At 41.5% G+C, this 25,086-nt stretch overlaps 1 protein-coding gene across 2 annotated transcripts in view; it reads right to left on the bottom strand.

Annotated features, from left to right (window-relative positions):
- The window catches only part of LOC128696978 (protein ST7 homolog), a 113,035-nt gene extending 94,607 nt beyond the window's left edge, over positions 1 to 18,428 (bottom strand). The window contains exon 1 of one of the 2 annotated variants that reach the window (XM_053788434.2): positions 18,231 to 18,428. In XM_053788434.2, the coding sequence (XP_053644409.1) occupies positions 18,231 to 18,381 (151 nt within the window). In that variant the 5' untranslated portion in view covers positions 18,382 to 18,428. The remainder of the gene's footprint in view (positions 1 to 18,230) is intronic. The other variant, XM_053788435.2, reaches the window with a different exon arrangement.
- Positions 18,429 to 25,086: the final 6,658 nt, after the last annotated feature.

The following is a 25,086-nucleotide window of genomic DNA, read 5'->3' as shown; positions in this document are numbered from 1 at the left end:
TGTACAATTATAGCAACGGTGCCAGAATTCATTTTGTGTGTAACAAATGCACTTTGGCACAGTTACCCTTTAGCAGTGATGACATTGATTTACCAAATTTTAATACAAATGACCCATTGCCATATATTGATGATTATGATTGTTTTATGAAAACAGGCCTTCACTTTATTCATGTCAATGCAAGATCACTTCTTCCTAAATTGGCAGAGATTAGGATTCTAGCTAACAAAATTAGGGCGGCAGTTATAACCATCTCTGAATCTTGGTTGGATGATACGGTGACTGACGACGAGGTCAAAATAGAAGGTTACAATATAAAACGCTTAGATAGGAACAGAAAGGGTGGTGGAGTATGTGCCTACATTAGAAATGACTTAGCTTACAACCCAAGACCTGATTTAAATAACAATAAACTGGAGATTCTATGGTTTGAAGTGCTGCTTCCTAAGACCAAACCCATCTTAGTAGGAACTAGTTACCGCCCTCCTACCCAGGACCAGTTCTTAGAAGACTTTTCCAGAGTCTTGTCCGGAGTTGAAAACAATTGCGAGACAATAATACTGGGCGACTTCAATATCTGTTTTCAGCAGCAAAATAACGGGCTATGCAAAAGGTATAAGCAAATTCTAGGATTAAATAGTTACACTCAACTTATTAATACTCCAACCCGGATCACACAGTTCTCAGCCACCCTAATTGACCACATACTTTGTAACCGCTCTGAGAACATTAGTCAGTCAGGCGTCATTACCACAGGTCTTAGTGATCATTTCATCATTTATTGCACCAGGAAAATAACTAGGGATAGGATAGGCCTACACAGGACAATAAAAATGAGGTCAACTAGAAACTACAGTAAAGAAACACTGGTAAATAGGCTACACAATTGTGACTGGACAGAGATAACAAGTTGCACGGACGTAAACGATGCCTGGGAAAAATTCAAAACAATGTTCACTACCATCCTTAATAATATTGCACCAGTTAAAGAGGTTAGGATTAAACGAAGAACTGAACCCTGGATGAATACTGAGATATTAGATAATATGAAATTCAGAGACCAGCTGCTAAAAAGATTTAAAGCAAACAGACAGGATATTGCAGCACTAAATGAATTCCAAAGGGTGAGGAACAGAGTACAGAGACTTATAAAAGGAGCAAAGGCAAAGCACTACTGCTCAAAAATTGAAGAGTATAAGCATAACCCCAGAAAGCTCTGGCAACAACTAAAACAGTTGGGGTATAGCCATAAGCCAGTAGATAGGTCTAACATAGTACTCACTATCGATAATGAGGTATGCCACGAAACATCTAAGGTGGCAAATTGCTTTAATTCCTACTACACATCTGTTGCATCAACACTAGTAAGTAAACTACCAGCTGCATCAAATACCTTTAACACAGACTCTGATAAGTTTCAAACATACTATACCAATAAAGGGGTAACCCCAAACAGTTGTCAACTAGTAAGTGTATCTCATGACTTTATTCAAAAAGAACTAAGCAGGTTAAACCCAACTAAGAGCACAGGCCCTGATAACATCCCGTCTAAGTTCCTAAAAGATGGTGCTTCTGAACTGTCAATCCCTATTGCTCACATAATAAATCTATCAATCACCACTAATACAGTACCAGAGGGGTTCAAGGAGGCCAGAGTCACTCCTATCTTCAAGAAAAATAGTAGGTCTGATGTAAGCAACTATAGGCCTGTTAGTATACTCAGTATAATATCTAAAATTCTAGAGAGGGCGGTGTATTCTCAAGTAGTTAAGTACCTTAATGACAACAACATTCTCCATAGCTATCAATCGGGCTTTAGAAGATCCTACTCAACCGACACCTCCCTTATTAATCTGATGGATTACCTGAGAACTGAAATGTCAAATGGGAACCTCATAGGCATGGTAACCTTAGACCTGCAAAAGGCCTTCGATACTGTCAACCACAATATATTATGTAATAAACTTCAAGCTATTGGTATAGGTTCTGTAGACTGGTTTAAGTCCTACCTTAGCAACAGGAGACAAATAGTCAAAATCAACAAAACAGAATCAGAACCCCTGCCGATAACATGTGGAGTTCCCCAAGGTAGTATTCTGGGTCCCTTATTATTCTTATGTTATGTCAATGATATGCCTATCAGTGTCAAGTGCAAACTCCTACTGTATGCAGATGACAGTGCTCTGTTAGTGTCAGGTAAAGAACCACAAGATATTGCTAATGTTTTAACACTGGAACTGGAGTCCTGCAGCAAATGGTTAGTAGACAACAAACTATCATTACACCTAGGGAAAACTGAAGCCATTCTCTTTGGCACGAAACATAAACTGAGAAGGGTAAATAATTTTAATGTTCAATGTAATGGGGAGCCCATCACTTTGGTTTCATCAGTAAAATATTTGGGAATCCCCTTTGACCCATGCATGTCAGGAGAATTGATAGGGAACAGTGTAGTAAAGAAAGCGAATGCCAAACTGAAGTTCCTGTATAGACAAGCACAGTGTCTACCTACTGAGGCTCGCAGGACCCTATGTCTAGCCCTTATACAATGCCATATGGATTACGCTTGCTCTTCTTGGTACTCTGCCTTGACAAAAAAACTGAAAGATAGACTGCAAATCACCCAGAACAAAATCGTAAGATTCATCCTGGGGCTGGGACCAAGAGAACATGTAGGCCAGGATGAATTACAGCAGTTGGATATGCTAAATGTTGAAGACAGAGTAAAACAACTGAAGCTAAATCATGTTTATAAAATTGCTCACAAACAATGTCCAGAATATCTTGCTGTCAGTTTTGTCAAGGTTGGGAACCAAAGCAATCATAGTACTAGGGGGAGAGAGCACAACTTTGTAGTACCCACAGTCAGTGGCCAGGCTTCAAACACCTTTTATTGTACAGCAATAAAGGAATGGAACAGACTACCCGCACATGTCAAAGCCAGTCATAGCGTGAACCAGTTCAAGAAGAGTGCCAAAAGGTGTCTGATGAATGTAGCTACAGAAAGGGAGGGGAATGATTTTCTTTTTTTTAGCTAACATACGTGTAAATTTTACCTTATTCCTTGTAATGACCCTCGTATTGTAGATAGTCTTAATGACCTTGGTGTAGCAGATAGTCTTTTTAGTATGATAATAAGATGTTATCTTCATTGTAGAATAATAAGAAAATATTATAACCTTTATACTATAATAATAAGGTAAAAGGACCCCAATGGAAATAAGTCACTCTGTCTGACTTTTTTGGGTTATCCTAGGTTCCCTACACATATGCTGCTATGTATGATAATTCTATGTAACTGTATTTGTGTTTACCTGAATAAACTTACTTACTTACTTACTTACTTAGTCTGCATAACAGTAAATTTCGTATTTTTTGTATGAATAAAAAATAAAAATAGAACAGAGGATATGTTATTTTAGTGCCAAGAATATCTACATTGTTATTCCAAAAATTTTGCGACATAGAATGACAGTTTCAGAAAGGGGCTTGTGACAGTCAAAGGCTTAATTAATATTAATAGCAAAATAAATTGTTGCATAGCTGTTTCTCTTACCTTTCCATATTATACAAGTTTTCAAATAACTTTCCACAGTTTATATGACTATAAGCAAAGGGAAGAGAAAGTGAGATGATGACATATGTACAAATGATCTATGTCACACTAACTTTGAAACCCTGTATAAAATTTATTTTTCAATATTTTTTTAATATAACTGTGATAAATACCTTCAACAAATATTCCCTTAAAGGCATAGAGGAATAATTTTTATAACTTTTAAATGGTTAGAGATATAATAACCAACATGTTAAAAATCTGAGTTCTACTGCGGCCTACACAAAGTGGAATGACCCAACAGCCACTGGAACAAGGAGTTATTAAGGCCTTCAGATGGGAATACACACACAAGGCGAGTGTAAAATTCACAGCAGTTATGAACAACAGTTCTTGAGATTGGTACACCAGAGTTCAGGTATAAATTTAATATTGCAGATGCATGTAAAGACCTCAAGCCAGTATGGGATTGAAGTAACCCAATTAATCATAAATGCATGATGGGGCCTTCTGTGAACAATTTTTTTGGTTTATCCTCAGGGAGGGTCTAGGAAACTGTGACTGGCACAGACTGTTAGAAGCAAGGGTTTTGAGGATATGACTGAAGAAGGCAAATGAACCATTAGAAGACGATGACTAAGAGTCAACCACAGAAAATAGATGGAAGAGTTCAATTACCAGTTAACCGCAGAAAACTGATGGAAGAGTTCAATTTCTAGTAAATAGAAAAACAGATAAACAAAGACAAAGAAGAACCCGAAGATAAGAAACAGTTAATCCAGCAACAGTGATGTAAGCACTTCTTAGTTACTGGTCAAGTTGCAGTTTTTTTCACTGAAAATGATTCAGAGATGTATGGAAGCATTGTTCTGAAATGAATGGAGCAGCTGATGGTGTATTATCATTAGTTCTACAAAATACTGCAGAATACTGGAGCACTCCAATACATCCATCAACTATTGACAACTCCACATCTATATCAACAAAAGAATCACAGCCATCCACCTCGTCCTGGTAGACTTACATCAACCCTCTCCAAACTCTTAACCCTTTGAGGGTCGACAGGCCCTCTCCGAAACTCGTTCTCAGGGTCGGCCAAATTTAAAAAAAAAAAAAAATTATTTTCTCTTATAAAAAGATAGAGAATCTTTTTCCGATCATAAAGACACCAAAAGTTTGAAATTTGATAGAAAACTTACGAAATTATGCTCTCGCAAAGTTAGCAGTCTCGGCGATGTTTACGCATCGGCGATTTTGCCCACTTTGAGCCCCATTTTCGGCCAATTTCGCTGTACTAGTTGACAAAAAACATGAATATTTCGCTAGAACTCCATTTTTTTCTATCGAATGGGTGCAAGAAACCACCCATTTATGAAATTCAACTATCCAGTACAGTGGTCAGAATTTAGCAATTTTGCCAATTTCACACAAATTTCAAAAGATGCCAATTTCCGAATAGGGTCCAGAATAAACAAGAAAGACATTCCTGGCACTAAAATGACATTTCCTCTAGTCATTAGTCACGTCTCAAGGCCCCTCTTATATTCTTTTGCTTTCCATTTTGAATTTTTATTCTCACAAAAAATATAAGATTTACTGTTATGCAGACTACTGCATTAGTGTAAAAAATGGTATAAATATTATTGGTGCACTTGTGAAAGAATATTAGACTCACCAGTTGACGTGTATTGCACGCTTGGCACGATTTGTTTACTTTTGAAGTTTGGTAAAAATCGAACATTTCTGCTACTTTGAGCTCAATTTCAAGGCACCTTTCATTGTAAAACCATCCAAAATCATCTCAATTTCTGTAATATGTCTTCCATTCTATAAAATGAGACCAAGAAAACTAGAATACAACAATAAATACCATACGAAAATACACTGCAAAGTCGCTGATTTATTCCAAAAAAATGGTCAAAGTTTTTTTTTTCTCATTATGCACTGTGTGCTGTAGGATTTTTTTTAGACTGTGCACACTGACCACATAGACCCATTCTTTCATATGAAGGCCTACCAGCTTTCTCCCACTAGATTTGAGGCCGCTAGAATTTATGTGTACTAGTACGTCAAAAACCCCTACGTGTAAGACGTACTAGTACGACGAAAACCCTCAAAGGGTTAAAAAGGTAGACTGTTGATTAGGACACTATCTGTTAGGATGGTTTCGTTATGATGGTTGAAAAATTGGGGCACTTTTTTTTTTATCATGATGCTGTTATGTTTATTTATGACATTATAAATGTAAGGAAAAATAACTTAAAGCTAGTAACCAATAATTTCAGCATAACTACACATTGCTGTGCCTTTAACAGTAATTTATTTACCCTAGATGTATTTATGCAAATGTTGAATATGTTAGTGACTGAAAATAGCAGTGTGAAAAGTAAAGTAATTAAACGAGAAAGTGGAGGGATAATCGCATTGCAAACCTCTGCACTTTCTCCAATTTCTTTATGTTAAGTAAAAGGACACAAGTGCAACTAATGTGACATTTTATTGTGGCAACGTTTCACTCTGCAGGAGCTTTATCAAGCCCTGGCTTGATAAAGCTCCTGGAGAGCGAAACGTAGCCACAATAAAATGTCACATTACTTGCACTTGTGTCCTTTTACTTAACATATTGTCGGTAATTCTACCAACTTTGTTACCAATTTCTTTACATGCTTGACCAGGTATGAGTTCCATACTGGTGCTGCATACTCCAACATAAGCCTGATGCACACTGTATACAGTGTTGTGAATGAATAAATTCTTGCTTAGATATCTGAAAGCTAGTCTTAAATTTGCCGGATGTGTATTTGCTTCATCAGTTATTCAGTTGCTAGGCACCTCAGGTGATTTGCTTGCTATTATGCCATGATATCAGTTCAGCACACATCACTTCGGGCAATATGAGCAGCAGCGCCACAATAAATGTGTCTGAAATTCACAGAGCCACCACAGTATTCACCATTTATACATAAACTGTTTATCACTATGGGAGTCACAGGAAAACTAATAAATGTGACTTTAACTAGTTGTTTCCTGCATACTAGTCAATACATGTATTCATATCCTTTGTATCATCAAGGCTAAAATGTGGAGATATACCTTTCATGAGTTTCAAGAGTTTTTCTACTCACAAAGCCCAACCTTGGGCCAGGGGATGTTGGAGTTCATGTTTATATACAAATTGAGAGACTCCAAGATTTATATATCCTTTGTTTCCTTTCATTTGCATAATCATGGTTATAATGAGAATTAACTAAATATAATGTGAATATAGTACAGGTTGACCATCACTAATCTGGCAATCAGTAATCCGGCACTAATTTCAGCTAGCATAATTTCAAGTTTTCGGGGTTGCCACACCAATCTGCTGCAACTGTTTGTCAGAATAAGTCATTCCAATTTCTTTTTCTCCATTTATTGTTATAACCTGCTCACTTTTAGCCCTAGCTTTTGTTCCAACAAATAACAGAAATGCTTCTTGTTGTGTAAAGCACATACACTGTACACAAATAACCCGCACATAAAAGAGAGAAGCTTACGACGACATTTCGGTCCGACTTGGACCATTGACAAAGTCACACTAACCAGAAGTGGAGCAGGACGGCTATATATAGGCAGGAAGAGGTGGTGGTAGTAGTAGTAGTAGTAGTACAAGAATGGTATATAATACCGACAAGATGAAATTAAGACATGCGCAACACCCGGGCATCCCTATCGTAGACGTTTCGCCATCCAGCCAGCCACTGGATGGCGAAAGGTCCACAACAAAGACAACCAGACGCCGCACACATGTCTTAATTTCATCAGTAGTTGTAGTAGTAGTAGAAGAGGTAGTAGTAGTGGTAGTGGTAGAAGTGGGAAATAAGGAGGACGAGCCAGTCAAATACAAATGCAAGAGAGCTAGGTGCCCACTGAGGGAGAGCAAGCACACAGAGGTGCGTGAAAGGGGAAGTGGTGAAATAAATGAAGAAGGAACAGAAACACGAGACAGAAGAGAGAAAGACAACCCAGAGGAGAAAAGGAAAGAGGAAAGGGGAAGAGGGAGAAGAAGAAAAAGAAAAAATGAGGAGTCAGGTTAAGTCACGGGTGTTCTGAAGTTTGGAGCATTTTACATCTACAGAGACGAAGCCAGGGCTAAGGTTTATACAAGGAAAGTTGTGTATTAGAGAGGATTCAACTAGACGGCGACTGTTCGAGTTGGAAGTAGGGAAGACAGTTTTAGCAGAAGACCAGTCAATAGGATGGCTATGATCTCTGACGTGACAGAAAAGAGCATTGTTAGTGTCGGCAAGCCTAACACTATTTTTGTGCTCCCTAAGTCTGTCAGAAAGAGATGCCCGGGTGTTGCGCATGTCTTAATTTCATCTTGTCGGTATTATATACCATTCTTGTACTACTACTACTACTACCACCACCTCTTCCTGCCTATATATAGCCGTCCTGCTCCACTTCTGGTTAGTGTGACTTTGTCAATGGTCCAAGTCGGACCGAAACATCGTCGTAAGCTTCTCTCTTTTATGTGCGGGTTATTTGTGTATCGTTCCAGTCACGGTATTGTGCCTTTTTTTGTTATTTACATACACTGTGCACTGTCCACAAAAGAAAAGGTGGCTTTGAAGCCACTGTTGGTTGCCATGAGCTCAGCTCACTCAGATAAGCTGTGACCGGTAAATTTAGGCCTACACATGAGAGAATAGGTCTGTATGGTAAGTGTGCACTATATAAAAATCCTGCAGCATGCAGTGCATGAGAAAAAACGGCAACTGTGCTTTTGGTGTAAAAGTGACTTTGCAGTGTATTTTTGTATGGTCGTATTCTTGTTTGTTTTGGTCTCATTTGATAGAATGGAAGATATATTACAGAAACAGATAATATTTTGATTGGTTTCACACTGGAAAGTACCTTAAAATTGAGCTCAGAGTAGCAGATATGTTTGATTTTTGCCGATGTTCATGAGTAAACAAATGACGTCACTGTCCAATACATGACCAGCTGGCCAGTCTAATACAGGTACCATCCGACTTACAACCGAGCTTGGTTCTGACCGACCGGTTGTAAGTCAAAATGGACGTAAGTCGAACCTTACTACTGAATATCAACATCATACTTTTGTAATTATTTTATTTTATTGTTTTATTTTGATATTTCATTTTTTACTTTACTTTTTATGCTGTTAGTACAGTGGTCCCTCAATTATCGTCCATAATCCGTTCCTGGAAGTGGGGCTATTATCGAAATAGACGATTTTCAAATAAATTTTCCCCATAAGAATTAATGTAAATACAATTAATCTGTTCCTGACACCCAGAAGTATTAAAACAAAAAAATTTTTTACATGAAATATAGATGTAGTACATAAACAATACAATGGCACATGATGAATGAAACATTAACAGCATAACACTTACCTTTATTGGCGATTCTTCTTAGTGTATGGAAGACTGGAGAAGGAGACTGATTGGATGAATTACTGTTTGGAAGGGGAATCCCCTTCCATCAACACCTCGGGTACCAAGTGCTTTTCTGGGGTTACTTCTCTTCTCTGTTTCTTAATGCCACTAGGACCAGCTTGAGAGTCACTGGAGTCCTGCCTCACAAAAAAACTGTCCAGAGAGCTCTGTTTCTGGTGTCTCTTTAAAACTTCCCTAAAATGGGCCAAGACTCTGTCACTGTACAAGTTGCCGATATGGCTTGCAACATCCTTCTCAGGGTGATGTTTCTCCATAAATCTTTCCATCCTACCCCACATTTCAAAAATCTCCTTGATTTCTGAAGAAGGCACCTTCTTCCATCTCTCTACCTCCTCCTCTGCAGCAAGATTCAGAGCTGTGATGTTGCTCTTCCTGCTGAAGCTCTTGCAGCTCCTCAGTGGTTAGCTCTTCACTGTGGTCCTCCACCAACTCTTCCACATCCTCCAAACTCACATCCAACCCCATGGAACTCCCCAATGCCACAATAGATTTCACAACTGACATAGGCTCATCAGGGTCAGCCACAAACCCTTCAAAATCCCTCTTGTGGACACAATCTGGCCACAATTTTCTCCAAGCAACAACAGCTTCCTTGATTTCCTTTTTCTTTGCCACGATGGAAGATATGGTTGTATGGGGTTTGTTATACATCCTGGCCAGTTCGGCCACACATACACCACTTTCATATTGTTCAATGATGTTTTTCTTAAATTCAATCGTATTTCTCACCTTCTTTACCAAAGGCTTGGCACTAGGAGCTTTCTTCGGAACCATGGTAGCTTATTTAGCACTTGCAAGCACTAAATTGAATGGATTATGAAATATTTCGTATGAACATGTGAGGGGACCGTCACTCACTGGTAAACAATGGCACACTGGCTGGGAAGGGAGACCGAGGCGGCTCAGAGCCATGAGTATGCGTCCAGGAGGAAAGATGATTAGCGAGTTAACGGACCATTTGCAAGCCAATGTTTAGACAAAATAACGAGACTATTTCCGAAATGGACAACTTTCAGGCCGGACGATTATTGAGGGACCACTGTACTGTATTTTATACTGTAAGGTTTAAGATAAAGACTGTGTACAACAGAAACAGTTGTTTATTTCCCAGAAATCTGGCATAAAAAACATGGTTGTAAGTCGAGTGGTTGTATGTCGAGCAGGTCGTAAGTCGGGTGGTAGGTGTATGCAGTCATGAATGGGTTGACATTATTTATACAATTACTATTACAATAATGCAGTAGTCTGCATACCAGTAAATCTTCTATTTTTTTGTGTGAATAAAAATTCAAAATGGAAAGCAAGCATAATATAAGAGAGGTCTGGAGACGTGACTAATGAACAAAGAAAAATGTTATTTTAGTACTAGGAATGTCTGGATTGTTTATTCTGGACCCTATTTTGAAATTTATATCTCTTGAAATTTGTGTGAAACTGACCAAATTGCCCATTTCTGACCACTTTATTGGGTAGTTGAAATAGGTAAATGGGAAGTTTCTTGTACTCAATCAACAGAACAGAAGGAATACTAGCAAAATAGCCATGAGTTTGGTTGACTGGAACAATGGAATGGGCCAAAACTGGGCATAAAGTGGGTGAAATCACCAATGCATAAATATCACTGTTAGGCTAAGTGTGTTCTAACCTAACCACTCTAATCTGGCACCCTACAGGTCCTGTTGATGACAGATTAGTGATGGTCAATCTGTACCTTGTGTTTACTGTATATACTGTCCATCAATTTAGTTAAACTATTTTTTATTTTTTAATAAATAAATGACTTGCATATTCTGGGTTCACAGGAATTGTCTAAGAGAGCAACTCCAATCAGTGTTTATACATAAATCCTCTCCTTATCTTCCTTTACATAATCAAGGTTAAAAAATGAAAGAAGCCTGGATATAATGTGTATACACTACCTACGTCATATATACTGTACTGTGTATCAGTTTAGTTAAATATCAGTTTAGTGGATGAACTCATTTTGTGATAAACAAGAAAGTTTGGGGGTGACAGCAATGTTTTGGTTACATCAGCTCATGCCTCCCTTCCACCATCATCTACTACTTACTACTCTTAGATTTACTACTGAGAATGCAAAGTACTTTGTACCTCGTGGAACAGAACTTTTCACTATATCTATATCTGACTTTACCCTGTTTACTATTACTGTGTGTGTTATATTTGTTAGGAAGTTATAGATCCACCTACTCACTTTTCCTGTTATTCCTTTATCACTCATTTTGTGTGCTATTACAACATGATCACACTTGTCGAAGGCTTTCGCAAAGTCTGTGTATACTACATCTGCATTTTGTTTGTCCTCCAGTGCATCCAAGACCATGTCAAAGTGGTCCAGTAGTTGTGAGAGAAAGGAGCAATCTATTGGTTATTTACATATAGTTTCATTAATATAGTAATAACAACTCATAATGATAACCAGGGTATACAAGTCACTGGCAAAACTTAGGCATAACAGAGTGAGGCAGAATACATTGCTGTCATTATTCAATCAGTCTGTATCTAGTATACCTAACCTGATGCAGCAACCACAACCATGTCATTATAATTCAGAAGATCTGGATAAGGGCACAGATATTATTTCTCTCTCAAGATTTTGCAGCAATCATCCCATTTCTACATTGTTCTTACAAGCAAAGAGGGGAATGTATGGGAATATAGTTATACCAAAGCTGTTATATGGGTGTGAAGAATGGGTGGTGAATGTTGCAACAAGGAGAAGGCTGGAGGCAGTGGAGACGTCGTGTCTGAGGGCAATGTGTGGTATGAATATAATGCAGATAATTCATAGTTTGGAAATTAGGAGGAGGTGTGGGATTACCAAAACTATTATCCAGAGGGTTGAGGAGGGGTTGTTGGGGTGGTTCAGACATGTACAGAGACTGGAACACAATAGAATGACTTCGAGAGTGTATAAATCTGTTGTGGAGGGAAGCTAAGGTAGAGGTCGGCCTAGGAAAGGTCGGAGGGACGGGGTAAAGGAGATTTTGTGTGTGAGGGGCCTGGACTTCCAGCAAGCATGCGTGAGCATGTTACATAGGAGAGAATGGAAACAAATGGGTTTTAGGACTTGATGTGCTGTTGGAGTGTGAGCAGGGTAATATTTTTGAAGGGATTCAAGGAAACTGGCAGGCCGGACTCGAGTCCTGGAGATGGGAAGTACAGTGCCTGCACTCTGAAGGAGGGGTGTTAATGCTGCAGTTTTATAACTATAGTGTAAGTGTGCTCTGGCAAGAGTGATGGAGTGAGCATGTTAGATAGGAGCGAATGGAGACAAATGGTTTTTAAGACTTGGCGTGCTATTGGAGTGTGAGCAGGGTAATATTTATGAAGGGATTCAGGACAACCGGCAGGCCGGACTCGAGTCCTGGAGATGGGAAGTACAGTGCCTGCACTCTGAAGGAAGGGTGTTAATGTTGCAGTTTTATAACTGTAGTGTAAGTGTTCCTCTGGCAAGACAGCGATGGAGTGAATGATGGTGAAAGTTTTTCTTTTTCAGGCCACACTACCTTGATGGGAAACGGCCGAAGTCTTAATAAGAAAAATAACATGATGCAACTGCATCATGTGCTCACATTTAACATGAAGCAGTTGCATAGTTTTTACATATAAAATGAGGCAGTTGCATCATGTCCTTACATTTAACTTGAGGCAGTTACCTCAAAAGTGGCTTTACACTAAGAGGATATATAACACTAAGCGGGTACCATCATCAGCAAACAATAAAAGTTTGCATAACACAATAGCTGGCATTTCATTTACATATTAAGAATAGGAGGGGGTCAAAGACACCCCCTTATGGAATTCCACATAATACCAGCAAGGCTTCTGATTCAGCAATACATACATGCTTTAACAATTTGTTTACTATTGTTCAGGTAAGGTTCAAAGTTAATCTAAAGATTTTATGGAGACACCTTGCAGTTTTTTATACAATATTTAAAGATTCACTGTGTCAAATATCTCTTTAAAGTCTATAGTAACAGGAGACTTTTTCTATCACTTGTTATTTTGATTAGTGAGAATTCATAAGAAAATGTGGGAGTTGAGCAAGCTTGCATGTGTTTGTTGTGTTTCTTCCTTCTTCTCTACCACTCACTGTCACTTTACATTTGACTCAGGGTAGCAGTGGTGCAGAAGTGAACATTTTTTGGCATGTGGATGTGAGAAGCCATGCATCACAGCAAAAAATTTTATTTTGGTTAAATCTACTGTATATACCATCCTCTGTAAACACGAATCAGTTGTTGAAAGTGCTGACCATGTAAGTTCTTTTACACTGGAACCTCAAATATCAAACTTAATCCGTTACAGGAGTTAGTTCTAAATTCGAAAAGTATGAAAATCGAAGCAATATTTCCCATAAGAAATAATGGAAATACAATTAATCCGTTCCAGAAACCCAAAAATATTCACAAAAAAATACATTTTATAGAGATTAATTATAGTTTTACATATACACAACAAATAGAGTGTTCAATTATGTATATAAATATAAAATAACGTTTTTACTTACCTTTATTGAGGATTGGTGATGGTATCTGGAAGATAGGGAGGAGGAGAGAGGTGAGTTGGGGTTAGTATTTGAAAGGAGAATCCCCCTCCATGAGGACTTCAGGTAAAGCCCTCTCTGGGGTTACTTCCCTTCTCTGTCTTTTAACACCACTAGGACCAGCTTGAGAGTCACTGGACCCCTGTCTCACAAAATAACTGTCCACAGTCCTCTGTTTTTGTCGCCTCTTTAACATTTCCCTAAAATGGGACATGGTTCTGTCACTGAACTTGTTGCAAGTATGGCTTGTTTCAGCTTGCTCAGGGTGGTACTTCTCCACAAACATTTGGACATCATTCCACTTGGCACAAATCTCCTTAATCTTTGAAGAAGGCACCTCATCCACTCCCTCTTCCTCCTCCTCTGAAACACTATCACCTGCCATCTCTTTATCCTTGATCCACACCAGCAACAACTTCTTAACCTCTTCAACTATTTGTGGTCTTTTTTTGGTTAGCATATTAACACCTTTTGCAACATCAGCTTCCTTGATTTGTTCTTTCTTTGCCAGGATAGAACCGATGGTCGACTTTTTCCCATACATCCTGGCAAGCTCAACAAGTCTCGCACCACTCTCATACTTCTGTATAATTTCCTTCTTCACGTGTATGGTGTTTCTCACTTTCTTTACCACAGGAATACCACTAGCAAGTTTTTTGGGGCCCATGGTAGCTTATTTCAGTCCCACAAGCACTAAACACAATGAAATAATCGTAAAATGTTTGAATGAGAGCGCAGGTTAGTGTTCACTCAAGCATCAGCAAAGCCAGACTGGCTCACGGTGCTTGCGTGGGGACGTGGACAGAGCGGGCTGGCGGACAGGTCCGGTACCCGGCAGTCCAAAAATAGGGGCACGTTCAATAATATGGATAAAGTTGGTTCGAAAAAAGGGTTCTATTTTTTAAACGTTCGATAAGTGATACGTTCGAAATTTGAGGTTCCACTGTACTTTTGTTATAGTTACCTGAAGGAAATTTTTTGAAGATATGTGGAGGCATCTGGGTGTCTTTTGAGGACCACATCCTGGAGTTTACCTGGAGAGAGTTCTGGGGGTCAACGCCCCCGCGGCCCGGTCTGTGACCAGGCCTCCTGGTGAATCAGAGCTTGATCAACCAGGCTGTTACTGCTGGCTGCACGCAATCCAACGTACGATCCACAGCCCGGCTGGTCAGGCACCGACTTTAGGTGCTTGTCCAGTGCCTGCTTGCAGACAGCCAGGGGTCTATTGGTAATCCCCCTTATGTATGCTGGGAGGCAGTTGAACAGTCTCAGGCCCCTGACACTTATTGTATTGTCTCTTAACGTGCTAGTGACACCCCTGCTTTTCATTGGGGGGATGTTGCATCGTCTGCCGAGTCTTTTGCTTTCATAAGGAGTGATTTTCGTGTGAAAATTTGGTACTAATCCCTCTAGGATTTTCCACGTGTACGTATATAATCGTGTATCTTTCCCGCCTGCGTTCCAGAGAGTACAGGTTCAGGAACTTCAAGCGCTCCCAGTAATTGAGGTGTTTTATCTCCATTATGCATGCCGTGAAGGTTCTCTGTACATTTTCTAGGTCAGCAATTTCACCTGCCTTGAAAGGTGCTGTTAGTGTGCAGCAATATTCCAGCCTAGATAGAACAAGCGACCTGAAGTGTCATCATGGGCTTGGCATCCCTAGTCTTGAAGATTCTCATTATCCATCATGTCATTTTTCTAGCAGATGCGATTGATACAATGTTATGGTCCTTGAAGGTGAGATCCTCCGACATGATCACTCCCAGGTCTTTGACATTGGTTTTTCGCTCTATTTTGAGGCCGGAATTTGTTTTGTACTCTGATGAAGTTTTAATTTCCTCATGTTTACCATATCGGAGTAACTGAAATTTCTCATCATTGAACTTCACATTGTTTTCTGCAGCCCAATAAAAGATTTGGTTGATGTCTGCCTGGAGCCTTGCAGTGTCTGCAATGGAAGACACTGTCATGCAGATTCGGGTGTCATCTGCAAAGGAAGACACGGTGCTGTGGCTGACATCCTTGTCTATGTCAGATATGAGGCTGAGAAACAAGATGGGAGCGAGTACTGTGCCTTGTGGAACAGAGCTTTTCACCGTAGCTGCCTCAGACTTTACTCTGTTGACTACTACTCTTTGTGTTCTGTTTGTGAGGAAATTATAGATCCATCGACAGACTTTTCCTGTTATTCCTTTAGCACGCATTTTGTGCGCTATTACGCCATGGTCACACTTGTCAAAGGCTTTTGCAAAGTCTGTATATATTACATCTGCATTCTTTTTGTCTTCTATTGCATCTAGCACCTTGTCTTAGTGATCCAGTAGCTGAGACAGACAGGAGCGACCTGCTCTAAACCCATGTTGCCCTGGGTTGTGTAATTGATGGGTATCTAGATGGGTGGCGATCTTGCTTCTTAGGACCCTTTCAAAGATTTTTATGATATGGGATGTTAGTGCTATTGGTCTGTAGTTCTTTGCTATTGCTTTACTGCCCCCTTTGTTGAGTGGGGCTATGTCTGTTGTTTTTAGTAACTGTGGGATGACCCCCGTGTCCATGCTCCCTCTCCATAGGGTGGTAAAAGCTTGTGATAAGGGCTTCTTGCAGTTCTTGATGAACACGGAGTTCCATGAGTCTGGCCCTGGGGCAGAGTGCATGGGCATGTCATTTATCGCCTGTTCGAAGTCATATGGCATCAGGATAATATCAAATAGGCTTGTGTTAACCAAATTCTGTGGCTCTCTCATAAAAAATTCATTTTGATCTTCGACTCTCAGCCTGGTTAGCGGCTTGCTAAAAACTGAGTCATATTGGGACTTGAGTAGCTCTCTCATTTCTTTGCTGTCATCTGTGTAGGACCCATCTTGATAAATTAGACACATGTGCAACTCTTGGTTATCTTTATTGAGGAAACGTTTCGCCACACAGTGGCTTCATCAGTCCATACAAAGGAGAATCTTGAAGAACAGGAGAAGAATGAGGTAATCAGTCCCTCAACCTTGAGTCGATGTGGTCAGTCCATCAATCTTGAATAGAATACAGCACATGTGCCGAGAAGTAGTTATATACCGTAGGCAGGAGGTGCAGCAGACACAGGTGGTGTCACATTTGTTCAATGTGTAAGTAGGTCGTGCCCAAGGGTTAGGCAAGCGAAGGATTCCCAAGTATTAAGATCCCAAGAAGTTGCAGTGTCTGACAGGATTGTAGATGAATGGTTCAGAGAACCAACACATTGATAAATCAAACACATGGCTTCATCAGTCCATACAAAGGAGAATCGTGAAGTACAGGAGAAGAATGAGGTAATCAGTCCCTCAACCTTGAGTCGATGTGGTCAGTCCATGAATCTTGAATAGAATACAGCAGATGTGCCGAGAAGTAGCTTATATACAGTAGGCCTATGGTATATAAGCTACTTCTCGGCACATATCAACATCATTGATGAAGCTCAGAAACAAGTGGCAATCACTATAAAGAACAATATGTACATGGATGAAATTATAGCCAGTGTGTGTTAGTGATTCTCATGTATTCAAGCATATCATTGCTTTCCTCCTCATATCAACCTCACTACTCTGACACACATTTCACCAATATTAATGTGTTGTAAAACCTATCAACAACACAAGGTCATCAAGGCAACACAAACTATCCACCATTGCTCAAGAATATTTTAATCCCTTAGTTCGATTGGTAGTGCACTCACCTCACACACACAGGTCCAGGGGTCGATCCCCGATAAGGGTGGAGACATTAGGACATACTGTATTTCCTTAAGGCACCTACTGTCTGTGTTCACCTATCAGTAAAATAGGTACCTGGGTGTTAGTCGACTGGTGTGGGTCGCATCCTGGGGACAAAATTTACCTAATTTGCTGGAAATGCTCAGCATAACAAGCAGCTTTCTATATAGTAGTATGTTACTGATGTCAGCTATGGTCTGTATACCTTGTACATGTACTTGTAGAAATAAAGAATATTATTATAACGTAACCTCTCAGTGCATATCCTAGTTAATCTACACATATGCTTCTATGTATGATAATTTATTTAACTGTATTTATGTGCAACTGTGTAAACTTACATAAGTAAGTTTATTCAGGTATACACATACATAGAGGTATACACCTCCCCCAGGACCCCAATGGAAATAAGTCAATTATCTAACATTTTGGGGTTATCCTAGTTAATTTACACGTATGTTAAACTATGTATGATAACTGTACTTATGCGTAGGTGTACCTACATAAAGTTACACCAGATAACACTGAGGAGTGGCAAGAGTTATCTTACACACCATCAACATATCAACCACATCAACAAAACCTGTTAATATATCTTTTATTACGTTATATTTTCAATATAAATCATAAGAGTTGACATGTCACCTGCTGACTGACACTTATTATTATTAATATATCCACGACACAGCACTAAACCCACACGGCCCACAGACACAGTCCAGGGAACAAGGGACAACCTAGTTTTTTGACCCCAAGAAAGATAAGCAGCTCAAATTCCCTGGATCAGGAGCCCCTAGTGAACAGTAGGGCACCAGGTGAAGGATCATTGACCTGTAAGAGTGTAAAGTTATCATCAACATGGGTGAGCAAGGGGCAGCCCATGCGGGTTTACTCACCCATGCCGATGTTATCTGTGATCTTGAGAGGTCCTCGTAGGTAGTAGATAACAGATATAACCAACAGGAACCACAATGCCCACAAGTAACTCCAGCTCCAGATTATTATCTCTTTAATCTTGGCCAGGCAGCCACACACATACCCCGCCATTTGCTGCACCAGCGCCTGGCGTCCTACTGTTGTTTACTGTTTACTGCAGTGGTGGGACAACAGGCGGGCTGTTTGACTGTACATGGCGTCCTACTGCTGTTTACTGTTTACTGCAGTGGTGGGACAACAGGCGGGCTGTTTGAGTGTACCTGGCGTCCTACTGTTGTTTACTGTTTACTGCAGTGGTGGGACAACAGGCGGGCTGTTTGACTGTACCTGGCGTCCTACTGTTGTTTACTGTTTACTGCAGTGGTGGGACAACAGGCGGGCTGTTTGAGTGTACCTGGCGTCCTACTGTTGTTTACTGTTTACTGCTGTGGTGGGACAACAGGCGGGCTGTTTGAGTGTACCTGGCGTCCTACTGTTGTTTACTGTTTACTGCAGTGGTGGGACAACAGGCGGGCTGTTTGAGTGTACCTGGCGTCCTACTGTTGTTTACTGTTTACTGCAGTGGTGCGACAACAGGCGGGCTGTTTGAGTGTACCTGGCGTCCTACTGTTTACTGTTTACTGCTGTGGTGGGACAACAGGCGGGCTGTTTGAGTGTACCTGGCATCCTACTGTTTACTGCAGTGGTGGGACAACAGGCGGGCTGTTTGACTGTACATGGCGTCCTACTGTTATTTACTGTTTACTGCAGTGGTGGGACAACAGGCGGGCTGTTTGAGTGTACCTGGCGTCCTACTGTTTACTACAGTGGTGGGACAACAGGTGGGCTGTTTGAGTGTACCTGGCGTTCTACTGTTGTTTACTGTTTACTGCAGTGGTGGGACAACAGGCGGGCTGTTTGACTGTACATGGCGTCCTACTGCTGTTTACTGCAGTGGTGGGACAACATGCGAGCTCTTTGAGTGTACCTGGCGTCCTACTGTTGTTTACTGTTTACTGCAGTGGTGGGACAACAAGCGAGCTCTTTGTACCTGGCGTCCTACTGTTGTTTGCTGTTTACTGCAGTGGTGGGACAACAGGCGGGCTGTTTGAGTGTACCTGGCGCCCTACTGTTGTTTACTGTTTATTGCAGTGGCGGGACAACAGGCAGGCTGTTTGAGTTTACCTGGCATCCTACTGTTGTATACTGTTTACTGCATTGGTGGGACAACAGGCGGGCTGAGTGTACCTGGCGTCCTACTGTTGTTTACTGTTTACTGCAGTGGTGGGACAACAGGCGGGCTGTTTGACTGTACCTGGCGTCCTACTGTTGTTTACTGTTTACTGCAGTGGTGGGACAACAGGCGGGCTGTTTGAGTGTACCTGGCGTCCTACTGTTGTTTACTGTTTACTGCTGTGGTGGGACAACAGGCGGGCTGTTTGAGTGTACCTGGCGTCCTACTGTTGTTTACTGTTTACTGCAGTGGTGGGACAACAGGCGGGCTGTTTGAGTGTACCTGGCGTCCTACTGTTGTTTACTGTTTACTGCAGTGGTGCGACAACAGGCGGGCTGTTTGAGTGTACCTGGCGTCCTACTGTTTACTGTTTACTGCTGTGGTGGGACAACAGGCGGGCTGTTTGAGTGTACCTGGCATCCTACTGTTTACTGCAGTGGTGGGACAACAGGCGGGCTGTTTGAGTTTACCTGGCGTCCTACTGTTGTTTACTGTTTACTACAGTGGTGCGACAACAGGCGGGCTGTTTGAGTGTACCTGGCGTCCTACTGTTTACTGTTTACTGCTGTGGTGGGACAACAGGCGGGCTGTTTGAGTGTACCTGGCATCCTACTGTTTACTGCAGTGGTGGGACAACAGGCGGGCTGTTTGACTGTACATGGCGTCCTACTGTTATTTACTGTTTACTGCAGTGGTGGGACAACAGGCAGGCTGTTTGAGTGTACCTGGCGTCCTACTGTTTACTACAGTGGTGGGACAACAGGTGGGCTGTTTGAGTGTACCTGGCATTCTACTGTTGTTTACTGTTTACTGCAGTGGTGGGACAACAGGCGGGCTGTTTGACTGTACATAGCGTCCTACTGCTGTTTACTGTTTACTGCAGTGGTGGGACAACATGCGAGCTCTTTGAGTGTACCTGGCGTCCTACTGTTGTTTACTGTTTACTGCAGTGGCGGGACAACAAGCGAGCTCTTTGTACCTGGCGTCCTACTGTTGTTTGCTGTTTACTGCAGTGGTGGGACAACAGGCGGGCTGTTTGAGTGTACCTGGCGCCCTACTGTTGTTTACTGTTTATTGCAGTGGCGGGACAACAGGCAGGCTGTTTGAGTTTACCTGGCATCCTACTGTTGTATACTGTTTACTGCATTGGTGGGACAACAGGCAGGCTGAGTGTACCTGGCGTCCTACTGTTGTTTACTGTTTACTGCAGTGGTGGGACAACAGGCAGTCTGAGTGTACCTGGCGTCGTGCTGTTGTTTACTGTTTATTACAGTGGTGGGACAACAGGCGGGCTGTTTGAGTGTACCTGGCGTCCTACTGTTTACTGCAGTGGTGGAACAACAGGCGGGCTGTTTGACTGTACATGGCGTCCTACTGTTGTTTACTGTTTACTGCAGTGGTAGGACAAGAGGCGGGCTGTTTGAGTGTACCTGGCATCCTACTGTTTACTGCAGTGGTGGGACAACAGGCAGGCTGTTTGAGTGTACCTGGCGTCCTACTGTTTTCTGCAGTGGTGGGACAACAGGCGGGCTATTTGAGTGTACCTGGCGTCCTATTGTTGTTTACTGTTTACTGCAGTGGTGGGACAACAGGCGGGCTGTTTGAGTGTACCTGGCGTCCTACTGTTGTTTACTGCAGTGGTGGGACAACAGGCGGGCTGTTTGAGTGTACCTGGTGTCCTACTGTTGTTTACTGTACTGCTGTGGTGGGACAACAGGTGGGCTGTTTATGTGTACCTGGCGACCTACTGTTGTTTACTGTTTACTACAGCAGTGGGACAACAGGCAGGCTGAGTGTACCTGGCGTCCTACTGTTTACTGCAGTGGTGGGACAACAGGCGGGCTGTCGGAGTGTACCTGGCGTCCTACTGTTGTTTACTGTTTACTGCAGTGGTGGGACAACAGGTGGGCTGTTTGAGTGTACCTGGCGTCCTACTGTTTACTGCAGTGGTGGGACAACAGGCAGGCTGTTTGAGTGTACTTGGTATCTGCTGACATGGGAAATGTGGAAAAACAAATGGGACGTGCAACTATGACCACCCTAGAAAATGCCATGCCCATATGACAACAGGAAAATGCAAACTCCCTTCCTGTAAGCTTTTTCACCCTGAAATGTGTACCTCTTCAGTACAGGAAAGACTGTGCTATAACTTAAATTGCCAGGCACACCATCTAAAGGGGACAAAAAGATACAAAACATCCAGGCCATGGGAAAACCTGGGTAGCCACAGCCACTCAAGAGGGAGAGGTTTTTTAGTGCCAGGAAGGAAAAAAAAAACTGGCAGGAAATGGCAGAAATCGTACACCAAATCCAGTCATTCCTGGAGTGGAACCACAGTCGATGGCCCCCCACTCCAAACCAACAGATACAGATACTAATGCCGGAAAAAAAAATCTCCCCCCAGTACCAACAATACCACCAGTCCGATGACATTCTTCTTTGCAAATATACAGGGTCTAAAGCCAGCAACAAACAACAAAAACCTTTCATCCGTGGACTGCTTGCAGAGGCAAAGGCAATGTTCGCGGCTTTCACTGAGACCCACATAAAGGATCACTTGGACAACGAAATATGGATCCCAGGTTACAACCTATACAGATGTGACAAAGTGAACAGGCAAAAGGGAGGGTTTGGCCTGTACATTGCAGAGTCACTTGTTTGCACAGAACTGCTTAATGCCTCAAATGATGTAGTGGAAGTTTTAGCAGTAAAGGTCGAGAACCAAAACCTAGTCATTGTGGTAGTCTACAAGCCTCCGGATGCAACATCCCAGCAATTCCAGGAACAGCTGTTAAAAATTGACCACTGTCTGGAAAATCTTCCAGCTCCTGCACCCAACATCTTGCTCCTGGGGGATTTCAACTTAAGGCACCTAAAATGGAGGAATATAGCAAATAATATTGTTGCAGTAATAACACCAGGAGGCAGCTCTGATGAAAACTCACACTCACACGAGCTTTTAAATCTCTGCACAAAATTCAATTTAAACCAGCAAATAATAGAGCCTACTAGACTGGAGAATACACTAGACCTCATCTTCACTAACAATGATGATCTGATAAGAAATGTCACCATATCAAAAACAATATACTCAGATCACAACATAATTGAGGTTCAGACATGTATGCGTGGAGCCCCAGACCGACGTAATGAGACTAGTCACGAGGGAGCATTCACCAAATTCAACTTCAATAACAAAAACATAAAGTGGGACCAAGTAAACCAAGTCCTAACCGATATAAGCTGGGAAGATATACTAAGCAACACAGACCCCAACTTATGCCTAGAACAGATTAACTCGGTGGCACTCGATGTATGCACAAGGCTTATTCCTCTAAGAGACAGGCGCTCCCTTTACAGGCGACGGAAAAGAATAACAGAGCGGCTAAAAGAGGTCAATATATCTGAAATGCGTAGGGAGACACTGGTCAGAGAAATAGCAAGCCCGGTGGCCTGGTGGCTGGTGGCCCGGTGGCCTGGTGGCTAAAGCTTCCGCTTCACACACATAAGAACATAAGAACATAAGAACGAAGGAACACTGCAGAAGGCCTACTGGCCCATGCGAGGCAGGTCCAAGTCTCCAACCGGCTTAAGCCAATGCACCCAACCTAGTCAGGTCAGGTCACATTGACTTAAGGGAGGAACACGGCAACCGACCTGGTAGCACAAGCTATCAGGTCTAACTCACACCCACCCACATCTACTCATGTATTTATCCAACCTATTTTTAAAGCTACACAACGTTCTGGCCTCTATAACGGTACTTGGGAGTTTGTTCCACTCATCCACAACTCTATTACCAAACCAGTACTTTCCTATATCCTTCCTGAATCTGAATTTTTCCAACTTAAAACCATTGCTGCGAGTCCTGTCTAGGCTAGATATTTTCAGCACACTATTTACATCCCCTTTATTTATTCCTGTCTTCCATTTATACACCTCAATCATATCCCCCCTAATTCTACGTCTTTCTAGAGAGTGCAGTTTCAGGGCCCTTAGTCTATCCTCATAGGGAAGGTTTCTGATACATGGGATCAACTTTGTCATCCTCCTTTGTACATTTTCCAGAGAATTTATATCCATTCTGTAATACGGTGACCAAAACTGTGCAGCATAATCTAAATGAGGCCTAACCAAGGATGTATAGAGTTGAAGAACAACCTGAGGACTCCTATTATTTATGCTTCTTGATATGAAGCCAAGGATTCTATTAGCTTTATTGCGAACACTTATGCACTGTTGTCTTGGTTTCAGATTACTGCTAACCAGAACTCCTAAATCTTTTTCGCAATCCGTAATATTAAGATCTACATTATTTAGTTTATATGTGGCATGGTTATTGTCCTGTCCAACATTTAGAACTTTGCATTTGTCTATATTAAACTGCATCTGCCACTTCTCCGACCACTGCATCAGTCTATTCAAATCTTCCTGGAGTGCTCGAATGTCCTCGTCAGAATGAATTCGACGGCCTATTTTGGTGTCATCGGCAAACTTGCCGATGTCGCTCTTTATGCCCTCATCTATGTCGTTTATGTAGATTGTGAACAGCAGGGGGCCCAACACTGACCCCTGTGGAACACCGCTCGTGACACTTCCCCACTCTGATTTCTCCCCATTTATGCAAACTCTCTGCTGCCTATTTGTCAACCATGCCTCTATCCAGGAAAAAATTTCTCCTCCTATTCCATGTGCTTTAATTTTCCTCAATAGTCTCTGATGTGGGACCCTGTCAAAAGCCTTACTGAAGTCCATATACACAATATCATATTCATTACCATGATCTACCTCCTCAAATACCTTAGTGAAAAAAGTTAATAAATTCGTAAGGCAGGAACGCCCCTTTGTAAAACCATGCTGAGATTCGTTGATTAATTTATGCTTTTCAAGGTGGCTACGAACTGCCTCGGCAATTATTGATTCCATAAATTTTCCCACTATGGAGGTTAGGCTTATTGGTCTATAGTTCGAAGCTAAGGACCTGTCACCTGTTTTGAAAATAGGTATCACATTTGCCATTTTCCACTTATCTGGCACCATGCCAGTTTGTAGTGATATGTTGAAAAGATTAGCCAAAGGTGTGCTAAGCTCCTCTTTACATTCCTTTAGAACCCTTGCATACAGTTCATCAGGGCCTGGGGATTTGTTAGGTTTTAATTTATCTATTTGCCTAAGGACCATGTCACTTGTGACCCTAATAGTGCACAGTTTATTATCGTCCTGTTCTACATAATTTATCATTACTGGAATATCGCTGGTATCCTCCTGTGTAAAAACTGAGAGGAAGTATGTGTTAAAAATTCTACACATTTCCTTATCACTGTCAGTGAGCTGACCCGAGGAACTTTTGAGTGGGCCTATCTTGTCCCTGATCTTACTTCTGTATACCTGAAAGAATCCTTTTGGGTTAGTCTTCGATTCTCTTGCAACTTTAACCTCATAATCTCTTTTTGCTTTTCTAATTCCCTTTTTTATTTCTCTCTTTAACTGAATATATCGATTTCTCAATTGCCCCTCTCCTCTTTTGATTTGCCTATATATGCCTCTCTTTTGACCAATCAGATATTTTAATCTATTGTTCATCCATTTAGGATCATTTTTGT

This window comes from Cherax quadricarinatus, chromosome 49 (genome assembly GCF_038502225.1).
Source record: "Cherax quadricarinatus isolate ZL_2023a chromosome 49, ASM3850222v1, whole genome shotgun sequence".
In the NCBI taxonomy this organism is placed as follows: Eukaryota; Metazoa; Arthropoda; class Malacostraca; order Decapoda; family Parastacidae; genus Cherax; species Cherax quadricarinatus.
Note: the sequence above shows the minus strand (reverse complement) of the source record. Positions and strands in the feature narration are given on the sequence as shown.